The sequence below is a fragment of the Biomphalaria glabrata genome, chromosome 1 (assembly GCF_947242115.1).
Source record: "Biomphalaria glabrata chromosome 1, xgBioGlab47.1, whole genome shotgun sequence".
NCBI lineage: Eukaryota > Metazoa > Mollusca > Gastropoda > Planorbidae > Biomphalaria > Biomphalaria glabrata.
The window spans coordinates 3,215,572-3,239,927 of NC_074711.1; the positions used below are offsets into that span (position 1 = coordinate 3,215,572).

Here is a 24,356-nt window from a genome sequence, read left to right on the forward strand (position 1 = left end):
ATGTTTTGTGAACTTGTCGTGTAAATAAAGATATATGTGCCTCGTTGAGTTGCCTCCCTTGAGTTATTACAATATATATATAAAGCAACGCAAATATTAACCCGCATAAAAATAGGAAAAACATTTTTGGCTGAGTCTCACCACACGTTCTTCTCAAAAGTTTGGGTAGTAAAAAAAACAAATCAAAGCATTGGGTGTATTTATAATATTAGTTTTAGTGAAATATAAAACCCAACACTTTAATTTTTCACCAACAAAATTTTGAGGCTAAAAATTATTTTCTCCGCATTTTAATATACGCGTTTTCTTTTTCCTACAATGTTTTTTTTTATTGGCAATGCTGAAGTCCCCTTCAAAATAGCGCTCTTGGCATAGTTAGTTTATAGTTTTAAAAAAAAAAAACTTCAGCAAAGAGCTGTATTGGATTTGCCTATAAAATAAATTTTCTTCATCCAATAAAAATTACGTCATCTTAAAATTTTTAAAATGACGTAAATGGTTGCATATAAAAGATTTGCGAACTTAACCTGTACGCAAACAATACAAAATTTACCCAAAAAGCCCCCACCTTTTTTTTTAGCCTTTATTAAGTGATTTTGCCCAACCCCCCTAAAAGGGCCCAACCACCAGCTTGCAAAAAAAAAATGCACACACACATTCACACACACCAGACCACCTGCTTGCGGGACCCAAAATTATTATTTTTTCACTACCAGGTACCTCCCCCCGAAAAATGTTGATTGAAACTAATTAAACAAAGGACGTCATCGAACGTCACAGAAGACCAACTACAATTGTCGTCTATATTGTTATAACCCTGCCATGCACACCGCCATCCAAGATAGTGCAGAAGGTGCGCACTGTTAGACACTAGACTAGAATGTTGGGTAATTCTGCAGGATTTCAAGGGGCAGCCATTTTTGTTATTGTTTAGACTGTAATCTTGTATCTTTGGTTTTCTTTCCGATTTGGGTTTTTGTTTGTTTTTATTTTTGAAGCTAAAAAATATGCTAGATCTAGCTATACCGGTATCATCTAGTCCTAATAAGTCTATTAATTAGACTCATAATCTAACTGCTAGAACTAGACTATATACTATATTAATATGACAAGGTTCTTAAAGGTAATGAAGGTCAATTAATTTTTGGTAATAAACTGTGATGATATTTATTGTAGGCCTAGTTAAATTTACATTCTCTATATCAGAATAATTCAGAATAGAAATAGATATACTAGACAATATTTAACAATTAAAAAGAAGACAGAACAATAAGAAACGTATTTACGTATTGTATTGACACTAAGTCAAAATTAAAAGAAAAAATTGAATTGCTTTGAAAACACAGAAGTAATGTTAATTCTTGGTATTTTTTAAGACACTGTCTTGGGATTTCTTTGGAACATAAACAAAATAGTAACAAAGATGGCTGCCCCTTGAAATCCTGCAGAATTACCGGATGTTGACATTAGAGAGTAGAGAACGATTTCCGCCCAAGTCTAGAACCGATATTTAGATGCTGTGTTCAAGGCAGATGTCCTATGTGTTTGTCATGTCTCCATGTAAATAAACGTCTATGTCTCGTTGAGTTGCCTCCCTTCAGCTATTACACTGTTCTCGTACTAAACTAATAAACTCTACTGTCTCTATCTCTTCCTGGACTCGTACATTCACTTCAGGACTCCACCAGGACCGACTTCATGGCAGACTAACAGTCCCGGTCTACTCTCTGTCCGGCCTTGAACTGCACTGCCTTACACACACTGTGTCTCTGGTTCAGCAGGCTTATGATCAGATGACCATAACCCGGGTCCTATTCACGTGCAACCAGAGGCGTAGCAAGGTACCCTTGGGCCAGGGTTCAAGAACATCTTGAATATCTTATGCTATAAAGTAGAAGTAAGGCGTCTGTATGGATGTCCCGCATAGAAATCTAAACTGTTTGACCAATCTTGATAAAAAGTGGCATAAATAAAGGCTCAAAAGTAAAGTAGCAATCATACATAAAACACTGAACCACAATCTCCAAATACAAAAACAAAATTTAATAAAATACTCTGAAAGACACAAAGATAAAGGCACATTCCTCGTCCCATATGCTAGGACAAATTTGTACAAATGCTCCTTCTTCCCTAGTGCTATTAGAGCATGAAATGGGTTGCCTGAGCTAGCCAGGAAAACCAGTGACTTGGCAGAATTTAAGTCATTGGTTAATATGCATGACTAAATGCATGACGCGTAGGACGTAATCATCTTCTTTTTTGAAGTAACGTCTGTATTATATAAGATAAGATAAATGTTCCTTGGGTACTAACTGGAACCGTAACGTATGTATTGTAGCCCTAAAAAAAAGTTAAGAGCATAAAAAAAAAGTTGCCAACTCTAAGAATGTGTTACTATTTTATCGATCAAGGCCAAGATCAAGTTTAGAATGAAAGGATCTAGATCTAATTTTTAAAAGCACAGATAGTTTATTTTTTTACTTTGACACATGAAAATATAAAATATAGTCTATTGATTTCATTATTTAATGAAATAAGCCTTCAAATTTGTGTTTCAAGAGCATAAATTCGTTCCTTATATCTGCGAATTTAGACGTCCTGGGCTCGGCGTACCATTCGTTTAACAAATCGGGTAAACCCGTTTTAATTGTACTTTATATATATCCTATTCATCTCGCGCTCCTTTCGTTTTTAATAGATATGAATGTATCGTCTTAACGGGTAAACCCATTTTCGCAAAACTACTTTTATTTTCGTGGCGAAAGAGAAAAACTTGAAAGGATCATTAGCTAAGTTTGACATACATCTAAATCAAACCAATCCACCAGATTAGTAAACACAATCTAAGGCCCGCATGCCGCGGGTAATGTCCGGCTAGTACATTATATTAGTCGAAGTAGTGAGAACCACTCTAGCCAACAAGAGCTGATGGTATCAATGTCTTGACAGCAAACACAAACTCTCTTATGTAATCTTGTAGGTTAGACTTTCAAACCGATAACAAGCAAACAAACTTCGAATGTATGGTTTTGAGGTAATACGATAAGAATGAGTTGGCATTGTCATCGTATTGGTTTCAAAATCAACCACCGCAAGAAAAGAAACAAACAAACTTCGAATGGATGGTTTTGAGGTCATACGATGAGAATGTATGGGCATTGGCATAGTATTGGTTTCAAAATCAACCACCGCAAGAAAAAAAAAAAAAAAACTTCGAATGGATGGTTTTGAGGTCATACGACGAGAATGAGTAGGCATTGGCATCATATTGGTTTCAAAATCAACCACCGCTGGAATCCGCTGTCAGAATAATTTAAATCGGCACACTCTGAACCTCCAAGAAAACATTTAACATAGTGCTGTAACTCAGCCAGCAGCGAGTCCAAAGAACCTCAACGAAAGGGATATATCAAAACTACAGTTGAATAATAGAACAATAGTAACAAATATACCACTAGAGTAACCAATAAAAGCAGCACTTCTTTTTTTGTTTACATCCTAGATCTAATTATCGGCCATCTTTGACTTCCTCTCTCTTTTAGCGCGTCTCTGCCCTGTGTCTCATGGTGCACAGTCTCGCACCTAATGACAGTGCGCAATGTAGGGTCATAACAATATATATATTATTTGTCCTTGACAAAAATTGTTTAGTATAAGGATCGAACCTGGGACTTGTGTATCATTACCGAGATGCTCAACAACCAGTTATTCAAATATGTGCAACATTTTATTTTGAAATAAATGATTCAGTCTTAAGTCTTTTAAAATACCTAGATCTGCATGTGTCTAAAAAGTTGTTTCTAGAATCTACTTTATTTCTTTTCTCTTCTGAAACATATTGTCAAATCTGAGTTAGTGATTTTGCAGATTTTCACCTTATAGCCTCATGACCAATCTACCCGCTGTCTCGCGCCTCCAGCCCGACTCCCCACCTTCGAGGTGCTGTCGGTGATAACGTTTAGAAGCTGAACGTGTAGGACAAAAGGTTGGTTGCCACCTAAAGCTAACGAGTTCCTCCTGCCCGAGGGAGAAGAAAAACTCAGAATTCAAACCTCTGCTGCCTCCAGATAAATAGGCCTATGATTTTTAGATCAAGGCATATTTGATATGAGATAGATACAGTCCGCGCTTTTTTTTTTTTTTTTTGTCCTCTGCGCTATTTTAATAGGGTTTGTTGGACTAGTCCGTTTCGTTTCTTTGATTAAAAAGTATTGGGCCGGAAGTCGCGTTTTTCCCTATATTTCTTTGTATTTTTCAGTTCTCTTTTTAAATTAAACTGACATTATTATGCTATAATTTATGTGTACCTGATAGAGAAAAAAATTCTGCACAAAAATACGGGTAGTTGGGATATAACCCGATAGAGGCTATAAAAAGAAAAGTCCTGAAACTAGCGCGTGAAACTACACATTTACAGTACTTTATTTGATGAGTATTTTACCCAAGATCTGTGTTGTTTTTTTTAGGACTAGCTTATTTCATGTAACCTAAATTCAGTTATGTGTGCTTTTTAAAACAAGATTAATTCTAGGCAGTGCTATTTATTATTCAAGTCTATCTTTGTTCGTCCATCATCGGTATGAGCATGATAAGGGCCGCTGCTGTCGGTAGCTTTAAAAATATGCTATTTGGGCACGTCAGGGGTCCGCTAATATCGTATGGCTCGTAAAGGGGTCCCTAAATTGAAAAGGTTTGAGAACCTCTGGCCTTTGGAACTTGTTTTGATTTGAAGGATGCCAAATGGGTAACCTGTCAAGTGGTTCATGTTGGAATCCGCCATGAGACAAAATTATATACATAGTTTCTGGCTTTCTGGTGAAACTTTTAATTCTTCTTAGCTTTTCATTCTCGTGGCTCAATGTTGAAAAGAAACACTAGATCTAGATGTTTTAACTGCAAAGTAAAATACCAGGACAAATAAAGCGAAGCGTAGAAAAAATAGGCCTATATAGATAAACGATGGATGAAAACATGTGGGACCTCACACTGAATGAGACAGCAAGGTTATCACAGAAGACAGTAGAATGAAATCAACTGGTGAAATTTTGGTACATGATTGAAATACAACAAACATAAATAAATCTTTAAAAATAAATAAATAAACATGCGAGAAACCAATAGCTAGTAACTGAATAAGAGGTTTTCCGCGGAGACCACCGTAACACTGACCTAAATATTCACATGTCTCAAACGCGTTTGTCGTCTATACCTGTAGTTCCCGATAGTTGTTTAATCACTACGCCAGGTCGCATCCTTAACAAAACTAAAATTAAATCTTCATTTACCTTGTATAGAATCTAAATTGTTTAAGCAATTGTTGCTTTTTTAAAAATGTAATTGATTTTTTTTAAATCTATAAAATTATTAAAAGGCGTGACTCATCTATCTCACATTTGATCTGAAAAACTCGTTTTTATCGCGGATTTATACTTGTCGCTTGAAAACACCTGTGTGTTATTAGGTTGCAACAGTATGGATGATCTACCTACGGATAAATAGATCTAAATGGTGACAGGAGTCTAAAAATATTTATACTGAGAGATTTTACATTAAACATCTTTAAGAATGAGAGCCTCAGCAGTGGCACTTCTTATTCTATCCTTAGTTTATGTTTCCTTTGCTGACAGACGTAAGTGTCTCTGTATAGATCTATTAATCCTCAAGTTTAGAAAATTATATGAGAGTGTTCTGAATGAGAAAATGTCAACAATCACTTCCTGAAACTTTTATCCCGTATATTTAAAGCCTAATTAGTTTACTTGTCCAATAATTAAGAGCCTATAGATTAAAGTTTAAGACCAACATCCATATTTTATATACATAAAATAGTAAGTAATAAATTTATGATAAAGGAGTAAAAGCTAAAAAAGGCTAGGCTTGAAGCTAGAGTCTAGACTAGTCTAGAGTCATTAGACTCATTAGTAGATCTAGGATTCTAGCTAGACTCAGATAGACCTCCATGTTTTAGTCTTAGTCTTTCATCTGACGAGCTGTGTGTATTTAGTCTAGTAAAAATACATAGTATAGACTAGATCTACTTAAAATTTTATTGGCAGATGTATGCACACTATCACTGTTGATAAAGCTAGAATAATCTAGAGTCTAGAGCTAGAAAACTTTTGAGTGAATGACAAGTTCTGATCGAAGGCTAACCAGTTTAGTATCTGTGGACAATGAATATTAATTAACAGATGTTTTGTTGTAAAATGTTTTACATGTTTCTGATGTTCCTTCAGAGTTGAAGATAATTACTTCCTAGTCCAAACCTCCTGCAGGACGACGGGGGATGGGAGCGGGCAGGGTTTGAACCCGGGACCATCAATAAAACTGAACGACAGTCCAGCGTGCAAACCGCACGACCAGGCAGCCATCCTGGATTATGAGGTTGTCATGTAGCCAGCACAACCAACTGTTCCAGAACATTTCTGAAAGAATGTGTGTGAATTATAATAAGGAAATATGCTCAGGGCTGGATTTAAAGGGGGCAGGCGGGCTTATAGCCCAGGGAAAAGGGCACCCACAAAAAAGAAAAAAAAAATGAAATTTTTATATTTTGACTGTTTAGCAACTTTACATTGGTTGTTTTTTTTTTCTTTTTTTTTTTTTTTTAATTATTTTCTCATTTTACCAATAATATTTTAAATTTTACAGAAAACAACACTGTCATGGTTAAAAAGTCGCCATTTATAGTGTGCCATAATCTACTATGGATTTACTAAATTGCATAAAACCTAAAAATTGACATTTTTCGGCTACTGTAATATACATTGTATATTAAATAATTTTTTTTTTAAACGAAGAAAAATTATATTTAATTTACAAGTAGGCCTACTTACTTCTTTTTTTTTTATAATATATATATGGCATACTTTTTGATACTGGGCAGTATATTTTTGGAGTCCCCTACACTCTTCAAGCTTCAATATAAACGCACTTGATTTAATGTTTAGAATTAACTACTCAAATGTAAAAAGCACGATTTATTGTGAAGCGAAAATAAAGAGTACTTTTCGAAATGTGCAGGCCCAGTTCAAAGGTAAGGCCTTTTGGACCTGCACAGTCTTGTGCTGTTGTAAATCTGACTCTGCCTCCATCTCATAACAAAATGATTATTATTACATATTTATTATGATCATATAACGTGCTTGGGGGGGGGGGGGGGGGCTGAGTGGTTAAGCGCTTGGCTTTCAACCTTGGGTCCAGAGTTCGAATCTCTGTGAAGACTGGAATATATCTGGATTTTTAGGTTGCCACCTAACTCTGACTTAAGTCGGGGAATGTAAGGCGGTTGTTGGTTGTGCTGGCCACATGACACCCTGCTCGTTAAATGTTAACCAAAGAAACAGATGACCTTAACATCGTCTACCCTATACATCGCAAGGTCTGAAATGGGGAACTTTACTTTTTTTACTTTACATAATGTGTGTATTGTATGTATCCATGCTACTATGCCATTCTCAGTTGAGAGTTAATGCCCCTTGTCTGTATTTAGCCACTAGGTGGTGTGTAACCAACAAAGCTGAAGAGGTGAAATGTGCTCAATTGAAAGCAGAGCTTCAGAAGGCAGTGCAAGCGAACAAAACATTATCAGCTGTGTTACCAGAAGATTTCCAGTGTATCAGTGCACAAGATGTGTATGTTTATTTATATTTAGTCTGAACTTTTGTAAGAAAAGCCAGTTACTTAGTATTATTATGGCTCATAATATCATTATGATCCACAATTATAAGCCACATTTATATTAATATCTAAGGAGAATCAAGTTTATTTAAGAATGGTTTCTTTGTTGTTAAAAAAATATTTTATAGATTTTAAATGCCGAATGAAAGTTATTTTATATAATTTTACAATTAATCGTTTCATTAAAATAATTCACAGGGCATTTTAAGATTTTTTTTTTTAGAAATGCAACTTGTTTTATCTTGGAAAATAATTGATAACTCTCAACCTTAATAAAAAAATTTCTAAGTTTCAATCTATCAACTTGCTGAACAAGTGGACATTCATTTTAATTGTAAATTACTTGATATATTTCATACTAAGGCATAAAGCAGGTTTCATATCTAAAGAATCTCATACAAACATTTGTTGTTTTTTTAAGCTTGACTTTGTTATAATATTTGGCTAGTTAATAAGTTCTCTTTTATTTTTCTTAGCTTTTCTTGCATGGAATTGATTGAAACAGATCAGGCTGACCTGATCAACTTTGACTCAGGTCTGGGCTACTATGCAGGTCGGCAGCACAACATGATGCCTATCATGGCAGAGAAATATGACACAGGTAAATAAAAGAAATATCTTCTAACAGGTCACTAATATGTATTGCTGTTTGTCTAATTTCAAGTCATTATGAAAGTGTTTATGTATAAGTATTTCAGTGATTATCAAATTATTTGTTGCAGTCATCGTGACTGAAAAGTACTTAAAACTTTGTCCTGAATTGAAAGGGGGGTAATATTCTCTGATTGTTGCAGTCTGCCAGGTTGTCCTTTTTCTGGAGTTTTATTATCACCCCATTTTGCCAGTCTTCATGTAATTCTGATGTTGGCCAGCAAAAATTTAAGAGATCGTTCATTTATCAACAATCTATTGTCCTCCATGTTTAGCTTTTCTGCTGACACCATGTTTAGACCTGGTCCTTGGTTAAAATTTTTGTGTTTATTTTATTTCAGCTACAACAACTGATAGACCATCTTTGTATTCGGTTGCTTTAGTAGCTGTAGGCACCAGTATAGATCTGAGATCTTTAAGTGGGAATTCAGTATGCTTTTCTGGTAAGTTTTATTTTTTTAAGCCTTTTATTTTATCTTTTCAATTGGCTTCTGAATGTTTGTTTTCTTTTCTGTGAGCGTATAGCTGAATGTATTACTAAGCATTAAATTTCTTTGTGAAAAAAGTTCTGAACTTGATAATTTTGAGATTTTTTTTTTTATTTCAAACATTTTTTTTTAAATTGAAATTGTCCCAAATTATTCATTTATTATGAGCATTGGGCTTTATTGAATGTTAAATTTTAAACACTCTTTGCATTTTTGTGTTATAATTAAATAAAAAAACTAATGTTTGAAAAAAAAAGCAGAAATGTTCTACAAAAATAATCATAAATTAGGTTCTATAATATAATGCAGTTAAAAATTTTTTGAATAAAGCAAATAAATGACCATTTAGTGAAAACATAATTTCTGGTTGTAGATAATTACTGATGTATGAATACATGTACAAATACAATGTCAAGAACAAACATGGGACTTAATAATAATTGATGTTCTTTATTAGGTATTGGAATGGCTGCTGGCTGGGTTTACCCGATTGGCACACTACTAAAGAACAACTACATACAAATCACTGAGTGTAATGCCTTGGTCAAGGCGGTAGCCTCTGCTTTGGGTAAGATGTGTCTGCCAGGCTCTTTGACATCATTTTACAATCCTTATGGTAAGTAAACCAGAATCTTAAACATCATTTTACACTTAAATCTTGCTGGATATGATGTTTGCAAGGCTGTAAGTCTTATGTATAGGGAGCTGCAGTTCACAGTACAAAAGTAACAATATAGTCAATATTTCTTTTCAAGAATGTAAATTCAACACATTTAAAAGGGAAGAATTAACTATGAGGGTTTCAGGATTTAAAAAAAAGTTCATCCTAACACATATAGTCAAGACAAAAACTAGTTGAGCCCAACTTCTCCTGAGTCAGCTTTTGAAAAAAAAATATTTGGCCATCTTCAGAAATATTGATAATGAGATTGTACCTTCAAATCAATTTATAAAGTGTTTTTAACAAACATAAATAAAATAAGCAAAGTGCTAAATTATATCAGACTTTTAAGAATGTGTTCATAAGGCAAAATGATCTAAATAAATATTGAACAGGAAAGTATTATGTTTTTCTTTGTTGTAGTGATACATTTTTTGCCAAAGTCAACTAAAGCACTGAACTATAAATACTTAAATACTTTACAGGAAACAACCCGACATCAGTTTGTGAGTTGTGTACTGGACAGAATGAAGAGTTCTGTACAACTAGTGACACTTTTGCTGGGTATGACGGTGCCTTTAGGTGCGTGGCTGAGGGCAAAGGGCAGTTGGCATTCGTCAGACATGACATCTTTGACATCATCCAGAGCCTTGCAAACAATTCTGAAATATCTAGTATCAATGTAGATCCTGCAGTGAGTGTGGCTAACCTGTAGTTGTAGAACCTCATAATTTTTAAGTCTAGTTTCATATCCATTTTTTTAAATTATAAATTCTGTACCAGGGTATCTACCAAAACGCTGCTAACAATTTTTTTTTGGAGCTAGTATGTTTATTTGAAGTTACATTAGATGGCTGCCTGGTCATGTGGTATGCACTTTTGTCTCGTTGGTCCTGGGTTTAAACCCTGTCAATCACCATCCCCAATCATCCTGCCAGAGGTTTGGGCTAGGATTTAATAATCTTTCAATTCTGAAGGAGCATTCAAAACTAGTAAAACAAACATACATTATCACCTTAAGTAATAAACCTTTATATGGAACCTAGGTCTACATGTTACTAACACATTACTCACTCAAATATAAACAATCATATGCTCTAACAAACCTTTTTATCAACAACTCTATTACATAATTAATCCAGCCAGTCATTCTGTCATGAATGTTTAACCCAGTGGGTTACTAGGATCATATAGTATACACATACCTTTACAAAGAGGTAATGAAAACAGTTGGGAAGTTTGTTAGGTATTTGTGTCCTTTAAGTTAACGTGTTGGCCCTATTGGCCACCTTCAGTTATAGAAAGACTATGATTCACCTTTAAAAGCAATGCTTTGAGTCGATGCTTGGGTGTTAGAAGAATTTTCTGTTTGGCTCATATTTTTTTTATTTTCAGCACTGAGGACATTGCTACTTGACTGTAGGTGTCTCTCTATCATTACCGCCTCTCTCCACTTAGTTTGGTCTAGGGCTGTGTCTTCCCAGTAGTCAACTTTTATACCCACTATTTTAAGATCATGTTTGATTATATCCACATAGCAGAAGAGAGGAGGACTAAGTATATTTAAAGGAATCCAGTTTTTTTTATTTTGTCTCTATTATATATTTTTGTTATTCTCAGAGTTATCAACTCCTGTGTCCAGATGGTAAGACTGCAGCTGTGACCGATTACGCAACTTGTAATTGGGGGCAGGTGACATCAAATGTCATCCTGACATCAGCCGTCAGAGAGCCTGACATTGTCAAAGGTTATAAAGACTTTCTATTAACTGTTCAGCAGCTCTTTGGTAGAGGAGGCAGGTTAAGCAGCTCTTTTCAAATCTTCAATTCTGAGAGTTCCTACCCTGTGGACGTGTTCAAGCGAGTGTTTACTAGGAAGAACTTAATGTTTTCAGACACAACACAGACTTTGATTGATATTGGAACTGATACCTACTACACATGGGTCGGTAAGTGCAAAAAATATTATGCCAATTATATAAGAGTGCAGTACTTCACATGACTACTTAGTCCTAGGTGTGACCTACATATATTGTCACATCAACACAGACATGTTGTGTTAATTAGATGTTTAAAATCTCTTTTAAGTCATCAGTTTTCCAGGCTGACTGAGACAATTCATTGTTTCATGCTCAAAAGGCACTTGTAAAAGATGTCCTGGCATATGGAACAAGATATGTTTTTATCCTCGTATCATGCTGATATATCATTTGGCCAGGTTTTTATAGAAGTGAATTTTAATTTGTGATGATCTGCATTTCTTTTTTATTTATTTTTGTTTGTTTGGATCATTTTACTTAGACTTAGGTCCTCGCGCGCCGTTCGGCGCATTGGGCGGCAAGCTGTCTCCATAATGATCTGTCACTGGCAATGTCTGAAGCCTCCTCCCACCTGGTGTCCACTGTTCTGAGGTCCTCCATGAAGGTGTGTCGCCAGGTAATACGAGGACGTCCCTGTTAGCTCTTTCCTCGTTTTGGCTTCCATGTTATCGCAACTCTTGGTGTGCGTAATTCATTTTGACATAGAACATGTCCCGCAAACCTCATGCGACGCTCAGTCACAACCTTACTAAATGTTCTACTCCCAGTTCGGCATAGGATTTCCTTGTTTGAGATCCGGTCTGTGTAACTGACTCCCAAAATCCGTCTCAGCCATCTCTGTTGAGCCACATTTAGTCTTTTCTCTATTTTGACAGATGACTTCCACGTCTCACATGCATATGTAGCAGTTGGAATGACGATTGTGTTGAGAAGGTGTATTTTTGTCTCGAGTCCAATGGCTTGGCTAGTCCAAATAGGCTGCAGCCTTTGGAAAATGCTCCCTGCCTTTCCTATTCGGCACGCTATATCATGGTAAGCATCTCCATCATTTGTTATGATGCTGCCAAGGTACGTGAACTTGTCCAGCTCTTCAAGCTTTGACTCGCCAAGTCTGACGGGGACACCCTTTGCCTTATATCCCACTCACATAATTTTGGTCTTATCCAAGTTTATGCGGAGGCCAATTTTGGGTGCCTCTCTGTCTAGGCTCTCCGTCATTTCTTGAATGCATTTATTTGTAGCCCCGAGTAGTGCAACATCATCAGCAAAGTCCAAGTCCGTCAATCGGAGTTGATCATGCCATGGAATACCAAAGGCAGTCTGGTTCATTGCTCTCCTCATTATGTAGTCAATGGCTAGGAGGAAAAGGAAGGGAGATAAGATGCACCCCTGTCTCACACCTGTCTCGATTGTAAAAAACTCTGTTCCCTCTTCTGTTTTAATGCAGCAACTAGACTGACTGTAAAGGTGTCGTAGGATCTGGACGAATTTTTCTGGGATACCGTACTCTCTAACTATTTTCCATAGTGATTCTCGGTGGACACTATCAAACGCTTTTTTGAAGTCCACGAAACTGATCGTTAGCTGTTGTTGGTACTCAAGACTTTGTTCTATGATATTTGGTAAAACGAAAATCTGCTCTGTACATGATCTGCCTCTTCGGAAACCTGCTTGTTCTTCTCTGAGCCTTTCATCTACAGACTGTTGAAGCCGTCTCAACAAAACAGTGCTGAAAACTTTGCCTGGGACAGAGAGGAGAGTAATGCCCCTCCAGTTGTTGCAGTCTGCCAAGTTGCCCTTTTTTGGAAGCTTTACAATTACTCCCTTTTGTCAGTCCTCTGGGACTTTTGAAGTTCGCCAACAGAGATTTAAGAGATCAGTCATTCTGTAAACAATGCACTGTCCCCCATATTTTAGCATTTCTGCTGATATCATGTCTAGTCCTGGTGCTTTGTTATTCTTTAGCACTGCAATGGCCATGGTAACCTCCTCAGCAGTTATTGGGTCTGTCTTGACCTTGAGATCATAGTCTGGAGAGGGGTCCTTGAATATGTAAGTTAGGTCGGGCGACAGTTGGTTAAGGGTCTCTTGAAAGTGCTCTACCCATCTTGCATCCTGTTCTTCTTTCATTAACAAAGTTTTACCTTGCTTGTCTTTTATTGGTGCCCCATGTCCACTCTTTGCTCCAGTGAGATCTCGGACAATACGATGGAGGGTTTTTGTGTCATTTCTGCTTGCAGCTGCTTGTGCCTCTTGTCCCTTCTGCTCAATCCAGTCCCCTTTATCTTGCCGACAGCTTCTCTTTACTTTCAGATCTGCTTCCCTATAGGCTTCTTCCGCTAGGCTGTGATCCTGTGTTTCATTTTTCTGATCTCGTCTACGTTTGGCCTCTTTCCTCTCATCAATCAATTTCCACGTTCTGTCTTGTATCCACCGTTCCTTGTATGAACCTCGCCTCCTTCCGATAACTTCTTCCGCGCACCCAATAGTGGTATCTTTGAAGTTGGCCCACTCAAAGCGGTTCGTTAGTTTCAATTGGAACTGTGCTGCAGTATTGCCGTCTTTAAGCTTCTCTACATTAAATGGGCGGGGTCGTGTGGCTCGTTTTGGTTGGCGTTTCAATCGGAGCTTACATTACTGACAAGGTAGTGGTCTGAGCCAATATCAGCTCCTCTGCGGGTCCGCACGTCTAACAGAGATGACCTCCATCGTTTGGAGATGCAAATGTAATCTATCTCGTTGAAGGTTTTTTTGTGTATTTGTTTGTGCTTAAAATATGTGTTTCCAATTGAAAGGCTGTTGGATGCGCAGAGAGAAATCAAGCACTCGCCATTATCACTGATGTTTTCTGCAGAGCCATATGGTCCCATTACATATTCAAAGCCGGTTGGGATTGATTTTGGCGTTAAAGTCTCCCATCAGTAGAATTAGGTCGTGAGTAGGTGTTTCATCAAGAGTGGTTTGTAGTTGATTATAGAAATTATCTTTGATGATATCTTCTGCATCCTCTGTAGGGGCATAAGCTTGGATGGTAGTGACTTTAATTTGCTTTGTTTGGAGTCGAGCTGTAATGATGCGGTCACTGACCGGCTTCCAAGCAATTAGCGCTGAAGCTGCTATTTTAGACATGATGATTCCTACACCACCAATGTGCTCCTTGTCATGTCCTGAGTGTATTATTATCTTGCCATCATTGATTATTTGTCCACTTGATGTCCACCGCATCTCGCAGATCCCAAGGATGTCCAGCCGGTAAGAGTCAAACTCTCTTAAAAGTTGGGCCAGCTTACCGCATTGATTCAGGGTTCTTACATTCCTGAGTGCCTATAAGAGTCGGTTTCCTTGCGTTGAAAGGCTTGCCATGTATCGGGTATTGGACTTCCAGTTGGCTTTGATCCAACACCGTCATCAGGGTTTGGCGCCCTCGCCGCATGTATAGTTTTCATTATGTGTCGAGTTTGCCGTTTCTGTAGCAATAGTGGTTTTACAGGGTAGGGTCGCTAGCCCCCACGCCAAACCCTCCTCCTTTCTCACCCGGGCTTGGGACCGGCATATGGCGGAGTTTTGGATCATTTTAGGGTTTTTTTTGGTTTTTTTTTTTTCTTGATTAAAAGAATACCAAATAGAGCAGGAATTCACAAAAAAAACTGCCTGATGGCTATCCAACCCATCAAAAATTCCATCTACAGTACACTAAATAGATATATCTCATTGTAATATAGTTTTATATCTTGGATCTTTGAGATGGTCGTGCTTAACAGATGATGGACACAACTGGCACCTTTCTATTCCTTTGCATGTTGATAAAATGGGAAAGCTGAATCAACTTAAAGTTGGCTCTGAGTGTAGACAATTCCAAGAAAAGTGGCAGATTTTTACTGATAACAAGCCAACATGTTAATATTTAGAAAATATGGCTGTTTTTGTTAAACATAAAGTCTGTAAACAGCATTATGAAACAATTCACAAGTGTGGCTGCATCTTTGGCTCAGATAGCAAAGAAAAGGTTTCGAAGTTACTTCAAGGAAATTTACCAAAAGAGACAAATTGTGATGGAGAAGATTGCAAACTAGCGTGATGCTAAATGCTTACAATAATTCTTGCCAAAAGTGATGGAAGAAATCTGATATGAAAGGAAGATTTAATGAAATAATGTTGGATACAAAGCTTTTCTTAACAAAATTGGTGTCTGCTCTATTTAATTTCTATTATTGCCTAATGTGGCTCAGGGCAATTGTGTTGGGAATTTATATGGCCTGTGGGCTGAAGAAGGCTTGGAATCACTAGAATAGAGAATGTTTTAAAGCATTGAACTGTATTAGTATTGTATAATAATATTTAAGAAAACAAATGCCTAGTTAGTTTGCTCTTTTTTTGTTTTCATCAATATTGACATTGTATAATTTTATCATTGGAATTGAACCTCATTCAAAGAAAACAGCCAAGGTTTTATGTTTTTGTTGCGCCAGCAGGCAGCAGTCGTGTTTTTTCGTCTCTCGTTTTGGAGGATTTTTGTGTTGCTATTTTCTAGAGCTAAGTGATCTTTCTTATACCATTAGATTTGTGTTGATTTCGTCTATAGATTGGTGTATTTAGTTTGATAGATTTAAGTCACGTTAATTAAATTTAATTAGTTTTTGTATTCATTTACTATCCTTTAGTTTAACAAGCATCTATATAAACAGTAACAGAGTGATACTCATAGCCCGAGGGATTGATGTGCTTGGTAAAACCGTGTACCGTGGCCACTACATAGCAGTCGGAGCGCAAACCTGTGTGTCATCAGTCCTAGTGTGTCAAATCACCATACTGGAGTCATGGACGCTAATCTATTGCGTCGCATAGGACGCACATGTGTGTTACTCAAATCACGACTAGACAGCGAGGTTTTCCGAAATATTTGTCGACTTGGCATCGGGCGTAAACTGCCGACAGTTCGTGGGTCTAGGGCTGGGCGTCTTATTCGCCTATGGTATAACCTACCGCAATTCAACTCAACAGATACATGTCACACAGTTTCCAGGACTCTTAACTGTGTTGTTAACCCCACCCCTACCCCTGTCATTTCTTCTACGACAGAGTTCAGCAGTTCCCTACTAAACTGTTTTATTAACCACCCCACCCCTATTGCTCCTCACACAACAGAGGTCAGATGTCCCCATCAAAAACCTATAATTCGGGATATTACTCCTCCGGTGTCTTCAAAATGTGCTACGCCTCTGGTGACTATATCCTCCAGTCTGCTTAAAATAATGCACCTCAATGCCCAGTCATGCAGTAACAAAACCCTTGAGCTTGCAGACACCATCACTGATGATAGCTACGACATCGTTTTCCTTAGTGAGACATGGTTTAAAGAAGTTGGTGATGAGCCAAGAACCATTGAGCTAACGCCCCCAGGCTTTATTTTAAAGAGTCTACCTCGAAAAACAGGCAGCGGAGGGGGCTTAGCAATACTGTACAGAGATAGTCTAGCCAAGTATGTAACAATAAGACCTGAAAGCTCAACGTACACGACCTTTGAGATGTGCGAGTTTCGCCTTTCCCACCACAGTAGAACACTGACTTTTATTTTCCTGTACCGCCCACCACCAAGCAAGAGAAATAAACTGACAACAAAAGTTTTCATCGAAGAATTTCAAGACCTCCTTGACAGTCACATATCAACAAAAGATCTATTTGTCATAGGCGATGTGAACTTGCATTTTGACAGTGAAAATGAGACATACGCGATGTCGCTGAAAAATGCGCTAAAGGATCGCAACTTAGACCAACTGATAAATGTTCCGACACACGTCAAAGGCCATACTCTTGACTGGATTGTTACAAATGCAAGTGAGCTTGTAGCCAAACTCAATGTCTCAGACCGCGGCTTGTCAGATCATTTTCTCGTAAACTTTGAAATGCGCCTATCAAAAGCAAAAAGGCCAAAGAAAAACGTGACTTCCCGTAAACTTAAAGCCATAGATATTGCCTCCTTCAAAATGGACGTGACCTCTTTGCTGTTGCAACAGAGCAACACAGACGTTCTCAGCAATTACAATTCTTGCTTGAAAAAGTTGCTGGACAGCCATGCACCTCTTGTCACTCGTACAGTCTCAGTTAGGCCATCTGCACCCTGGTTGACGGAAGACATAAAGACTGCCAAACTTATTCGCCGACGTGCCGAAGGTACATTTCAAAAGACAGGTCTGACGATACATCGACAAATATACATACGAGAAAAAAACAAGGTTAACCGTATGATTAGAGATGCAAAAGCTAGTCATATTCGACAAAAAATCGAAAATTCTGATTCTTCAAAGGAGCTATTCAGGATCACCGCTGAAATGTTAGGGGGAGCAAATAACGAACGTTTGCCGTCATCTATCCCATTATCTGAACTTCCTGATTCCTTCAATAGATTCTTCATTGGGAAGATTGAGCAGATTAGAAATGACATGCCATCCCTCTCATCACAGCTTGACCACTCTCCAATTTTTCAAAATACTCCTTTTTGCGAGTTTCAGCGTGTATCTGAAGATTATGTCAAAAGTACTATTTTGAAGATGCCAAATAAGTCATGTGACCTTGATCCCATTCCAACCTCCTTGCTCCTTGAATGTTTAGATGAGCTTGTACCTACAATTACCAACATTGTGAACTCTTCACTGACTTCAGGCATTGTGCCACAGCAATTTAAGCATGCACTTGTCAGGCCCTTATTAAAGAAATCCAGTCTTGACCCGAAATGTCTAAAAAACTATCGCCCGGTTTCAAATCTTCCCTTCCTGTCAAAGCTTCTGGAGCGCATCGTGTTAGTGCAAATTCTTTCTCATCTTGAACAGTACTGTCTCTTGGAAGAATTTCAATCTGCATATAGGAAGTGCCGTAGCACAGAGACAGCAGTGGTCAGGGTACTAAACGACTTACTTCACAATTCCGACAAAGGCCACATATCAATTCTTTCTATGCTGGACTTGTCCGCAGCCTTTGATACGCTAGACCATGAAATTATGATGGCCAGATTCTCTGCAACTTTTGGTTTAGCAGGAGTCGTCCTAAAGTGGCTTGGATCCTACCTGACGGAACGCACCCAAAGTGTCGTTGTTAGCGGGACGGAATCAACAAGCTTACTTTTGAAGTACGGAGTACCCCAAGGATCAGTTCTAGGCCCAGTACTGTTCACTATGTACACATATCCACTCAGCGGTGTCATACGGCCAACCGGCATCTTATACCATTTCTTTGCCGATGACTCACAGTTATACGATTCATCAGTACCCTCAGAGGTGTCCCATCTGGCAGAGAATATCAGTGGTACCGTTGCAAGGGTGAGCGATTGGATGGTTGAAAATAAACTCAAGATGAACGAAGACAAGACAGAAATAATTAAGATTGGCACTAGGAACAATGTCTCAAAAGTTGAAAGCACAGATTCTCTCTTTATCACGAACTGCCATGTTCCTTTTGTCCATGTAGTGCGGAGTTTTCTTCGACTCAACACTATCTTTCGACCCACACATAAATCAGCTCTGCAAAGGTCTTTATCTGCAGCTGCGCAGATTAGGCCAGATCCGACCATATTTAACAACGGAGTCAACAAAAACGCTAGCTGTGGCATTCATACTCTCCCGCCTTGACTACTGCAACGCCGTGCTAGCAGGTATACCTGATGACAAAATAGCCAAGCTGCAACGTATACAGAACAACGCCGCTCGAATAGTCCTTAAAAAAACTAGACAAGATTCTGCTACTACGCTCTTGCGCAGGCTCCATTGGCTTCCCGTGAAAGCGAGAATCGATTACAAGGTCGCCACACTTTGTCATCAGTGTATATATAACAATGAGATGCCCTTGTACCTTAGCGAACTGATTACTCCATATGTCCCCCAGAGAACCCTGCGCTCAATGGACTCAACGCTTTTAGTAGTGCCACGTTTCTCCCTCAAAAGCTACGGTCTGCGTGCTTTTTCAGTTCACGGACCAAAGGTTTGGAACTCACTCCCCATTGATCTCAGACAGACAACATGCTATACCACTTTTAAGAAGAACATTAAGACCTACTTGTTTAAAACTTTTTTAGATTAACTGTTATTTCGGCAGTTGTGTTTATGTTTGTAATGTTGTTACAGCGCCTTGAGCCTACATTTTGTTTGTTAACAGCGCTTTATAAATAAAATTATTATTATTATTATTATTATTATTTCCTCCACTTTCGTTTCTATCCTCTGGCTATCTTCACAATTTGTATTTAAATAGCAAGAGTCAATTTAATTCCTTTACTTGGTAATGATTATATGAATATGAATGTTATTTGCTCTTCTCTGAAGGTGATATTTTCAATGATATGCTGACTGCCATGAACCGCTGTCCCTCTGAGGTCATCCGCTGGTGTGTCACTTCCATGGCCGAGAAGCTGAAGTGTGAGGACATGATTATGGCTTTCAAAGCTAAAGAGCTTCAGCCTGAGATGGACTGTCTGTATGGGGGGAATACAACTTCTTGTATGGAAATGATTTGGAGAGGGGATGCTGACCTGATCAACCTGGATGCTGGAGATATATACATAGCTGGACGGTCAGTTCTGTTCATTTACTCTAAGTAAATTCAAAAATGTCAATTTAAAATCATTCATGTTACAGAGTAATGAGGTTAATTCCCTTTATCACTGACTCTGTGTTTAAAAAAATGTTTAATTTCTATTTTCATCGTCTTCAATAAAACTTTTATATTTTTTTATATCTCCCAGTCGCTATGGCCTGATCCCTCTTGCAGCAGAAGATTATGGTGATATGACAATGAAGTTTAAAGTTGTTGCTGCCGCTAAGAAAACAGACAAACAGACCACACTGTTCAATATGAAAGGTAGCACTAAATTTGACAGTTTAATATTTTTATGAAGTTTTATTATTGTTACACATACAAAATTGTTGACACACTCAATATTATGCAGGTAAAAGATCGTGTCAGCCGGGTATTGGTCGAGGAGATGGCTGGGTGATTCCACTCAATATCTTCATCGAAACTGAACAGTTTCTGCCTAAAGATTGTACTATTTTTAGAAACATTGGTAAGTTGGAGGTTGGCTACTTTACATTTTTATAGCTTCTTTTTAAATGAGATAAAAATGTTAAGAATGAACTGATTCAACTTTTGTATTTAGGTGAGCTCTTTTCTCGGAGCTGTATACCTGGATCTCTGGACACGGAGTACAATCCTGGTGGTCGTCCAATCAACCTGTGTGAAGCATGTGGTGCAAATGGTTATCGAAAATGCCAGCGTAACAGTGAGGAACATTATTATGGTACCAGCGGGGCATTCAGATGTTTGGTAGAAAGTAAGTTCCCTTTCCTGTTTAATGCTTCTTCAAATAGCTTTGCTATTCTATTAATAATAGCACAATTAATGACTTAAGTTTTTTGAAGCTAGAAGTATTTGAAAGAAAATTGATTTATAAAGTATCTTATATTTTTTTACTTTTTCTTATTTGTGATACAAAGCAAAATTCTAAATAGTAGATATGTGAATCTTCTATGTAACACTTATTGACACTTTGTGTTTGCAAATATATAGGCCTATAGTTTTGTCCTTGAGCTTAACATTTTGTTTAATTAGCTCTTTGTCTTTGAAATAAAAGACACATTGCTTTTCTGCTAACAGTTTGAGTAATTTAGACACTGTCATTCTATTAATACTTTTTTTTAGTTATTTGTCTAAATTGGTTGGTTGGTTATTCCATATTGTATTTATAAATTACTTAACTAAATTATGAGAAATATTTCTCACCAGATGGCGGTGACATTGCTTTTGTTCGCCACCTGACAGTGCGAGACAACACAGATGGCCGCAATCATGCCATCTGGGCCAGGAATCGAAGGTCTGACGACTATGAACTGTTGTGCAAGGATGGGCGTCGCCTTAATGTGGACAGATTTAAAGAATGCCACTTAGGGGAAGTTCCAGCTAATGCAATAGTTACATCAGGTTAGTACCCAGCTAGTTGTTTAAGTCTGTACTTACATTATGTTAAAGTCACCTCAAGTTAGCTTTAGTTTTATAACCTCAATCTTCAAGAAGTTATCTGATTTTTTTTTTTACCCATGACATTTTACAGCTGCCAAAACAGAGGAGCAGAAAGAAATCATCTGGAATGTTCTGAACTATGGACAACAGTTTTTTTCTTCAGACATGTAAGTAGTTTCCCTTTGAACAGATAATAGAAATAATTACATTATATGTTCTTTTGATTCCTTACAGTCAGTGTGGCAGATAATTAAAATTTGCCTAAGGATCTAATGCAGAGCTGGGTTTAGTTAATCATTTTACAATAAAATATTGATATAATAAGTAAAATTTTTTCATTAAAAAAAAAACAATTGCAAAAACAAATATTTATTATTTTTAAGTTACTTTATTGCAATATATTAATATGCTCACAATTAACACAATAAAATGATAACCATTTTCGGTCTAATGGAAGTCACAACCTAAATGTTAGTTTTCATTTCAATGCAGGACTGAAAAGATTAAGACATCTGTCAATCTTGGTTTACTTTCAAATGCATTTATAGACCCCTTAATAAACATTAAATATTGGTTTTAACAAAATGAGGCATGTGATGACTTAGAAATAAGACATTTCTGTGTACAGATGTTCTACTATATACCTATCACCTTTGCTTGACTGTTTTAAATTACTATGCAATGCAGTTTAGGCTAACATGAATACCCTGGTGATAATAAATGAAACTTTCATTGGTTGGGTGAAACAAATCTGAACTGAACTGACTTAGTATGAATGCAAAGATTCAGTTTAATAAAAAAAAAAAAAAAAAGTAATTTATGCAATAACAAAGAAAACTTAAAACTAAAACCTCACTTAGAATAACAAACTTCCAAAATTCTTCTTGTCTCCCTTTACCCTAAAATCATTGCAAAGCTTTTGAAATCTATGTGAAAGCAAGGACACATTCTAAACTGTTGTTTTTTTTGTTTTTGATAATTCACTGTCTCATAAAGGAATTGTTCTATGACATGACCACTAGAGCAAACAAAAGATTTTTCTAGAAAAGCCCAAATAGCTCATTGGAGGCAATTAAAGAACAAAAGTTTCATTCTTCTTTTGACTAGAATCCCAAAACATTTTCCAGTTTTTTAATTTAAATCAATAGGTTAAAAAAAAAATAATCCATGTGCTTTGACACTTGTGTTATTTTTTTTTTGTTACATTTCCATGTTATAGTATTTTTTTAAACATGTTTCTATAATTCTGTAGATTATATAATTCAACTTAGGCTTTTTTTTTTTTTATTTATTTTTTTTTTTTTGTGTTTTCAGCGATGGAGACTTCCATATGTTTGACTCTGGCATCTGGTACAGTGACCTTATTTTCACTGATGCTGCTGTACGTTTGATGAAAATCTCACCTGATCGTCAAAACTACAAGGACTGGCTGGGCGAAACTTTCATCGCTCAGATTGAGAACCTCCATCGGTACACCTGCGTTAATCCAGACAGTGCAGGATTTCTTCGGCCAAGTTTTGTAGTTAGTCTGTTAGTAGTTTTGGTCTCCATGCTTCTCAAACACTTATAGCTCAATGAACTTTAGATTCATGTCTCTCTCTTTCTGTTTTTTTTTTTTCAATAAATGTTAAGACACCTGACATTTGGTTTAAGACTCTTTGCAAAACAATCACTAACTTTAAAAAATGTTGAAAATAATATAATAAGATTAACGTTTACCCATATTCAGTCCATGCATAATTTTAGTTTTGTCTGGTCTTAAGAAGTTGTTAGTTGTATACAAATTCAATTAATAATTGATTATACTATATTTTTATAAATTTAATTTGGAAATGTTTCAAATTATGTTTTGATGTTTCAATTTTTGAAGCAATCGCCATCAAGTTATTTCAATAATGTTTTAAGTGTTTACTGTGAAAAAAAGTTCCAGGATTTTGCTAGCAGGCTAATAATAAACTCCACATTTCTGTCTGCCTGAAGGTTTGTGTGTTGATAGTATTGTCCAGTAGATTGAATTATTTACATCGTAAAGTTACACAAGACAGTTCTTTGCTGCATCCTTTATATAGTAGAAAACAAGATCTTGCTTTCAAACGATATTTGTTTTGGAAAGTAAATAAGTTTAATGCTTTTTTATTTTTAAAGAAAGTGCCTATGAAGTCTGATTCCTCACCTAAATATTTAACAATTTTTCTGTTTAATTATCAACTTTCAGTGTTATTATTCCATCTGTTTGCACATATGTACATATTTCATTTTATAATTTTTTTTTTATTATTATTATATTATAATGAAACAAATGTATTGTATTCTTGTTAACCCCTAATGTTTCATTCCTTGGGTATGTTCAAGGGATGATTTTTATGTACAGATATATACACTCGTGAGACTACAGTTTTATGAGCCTTTTAGGCTGGTTTATTTTTAGACCATCGCAAATGACGTCTGTAATAATGTAACTGTCAAAACATTCCTGTTGAGATCAAAGTAAATGATGAGCGAGTCTTGAGTTCTGCATGGTTGTGTGGTGTGACAGTGAGCAAAGAGAAAGATGGTATCATTGTGAAGATGTGTGTATGTGTTTGTGTAGATGGTGTTTGGGCCTGGGAAGAGTGTGTTTGTGTGTTTTTTTATCTATACAATTGAATGAAATCTTTTGTTTCTCATATATTCACTAGTTTCAGTTTTAGAACTTCTTTGTCAAAATACATTCCATATTATTATTTTTATTAATAACTCTATTTCTGAAATTGTTCAACAATCTATTATTGTGTACATGAATCAAGACTCAAAATAAATATTTTTTTTTCTAAACCCTTTTGTTCCTGTATTTGTTACTTAGGTCAGTGTATGAAAGAACGATTAGACTACAGACATATATATATATAGGTCTGTGGACTAGAGTTTTGTGGTCTGTCTCCAACCTAAATACATTTATAGGGAGATAGAAAGAGAAAGACTAAGAATTATATGTTATCGGCCATGTATTTTTTTTTTTGGTCGCCCCCACCTCCGTTACATAGATGTAATAAAACGGGACCTCAAATCAGTG

General features: G+C 36.7%; 1 protein-coding gene across 1 annotated transcript; it reads left to right on the forward strand.

Annotated features, from left to right (window-relative positions):
* Window positions 1–5,444: 5,444 nt before the first annotated feature.
* On the forward strand, window positions 5,445–24,118 carry LOC106079524 (melanotransferrin-like). The gene is made up of 14 exons (XM_056007504.1): window positions 5,445–5,629; window positions 7,493–7,634; window positions 8,157–8,281; window positions 8,673–8,774; window positions 9,277–9,435; window positions 9,966–10,174; window positions 11,101–11,428; window positions 19,612–19,858; window positions 20,031–20,146; window positions 20,235–20,351; window positions 20,445–20,618; window positions 21,071–21,265; window positions 21,396–21,471; window positions 22,619–24,118. The coding sequence occupies exons 1-14, from the start codon at window positions 5,566–5,568 to the stop codon at window positions 22,872–22,874; spliced, it is 2,310 nt and encodes a 769-aa protein (XP_055863479.1). The 5' UTR covers window positions 5,445–5,565; the 3' UTR covers window positions 22,875–24,118.
* Window positions 24,119–24,356: the final 238 nt, after the last annotated feature.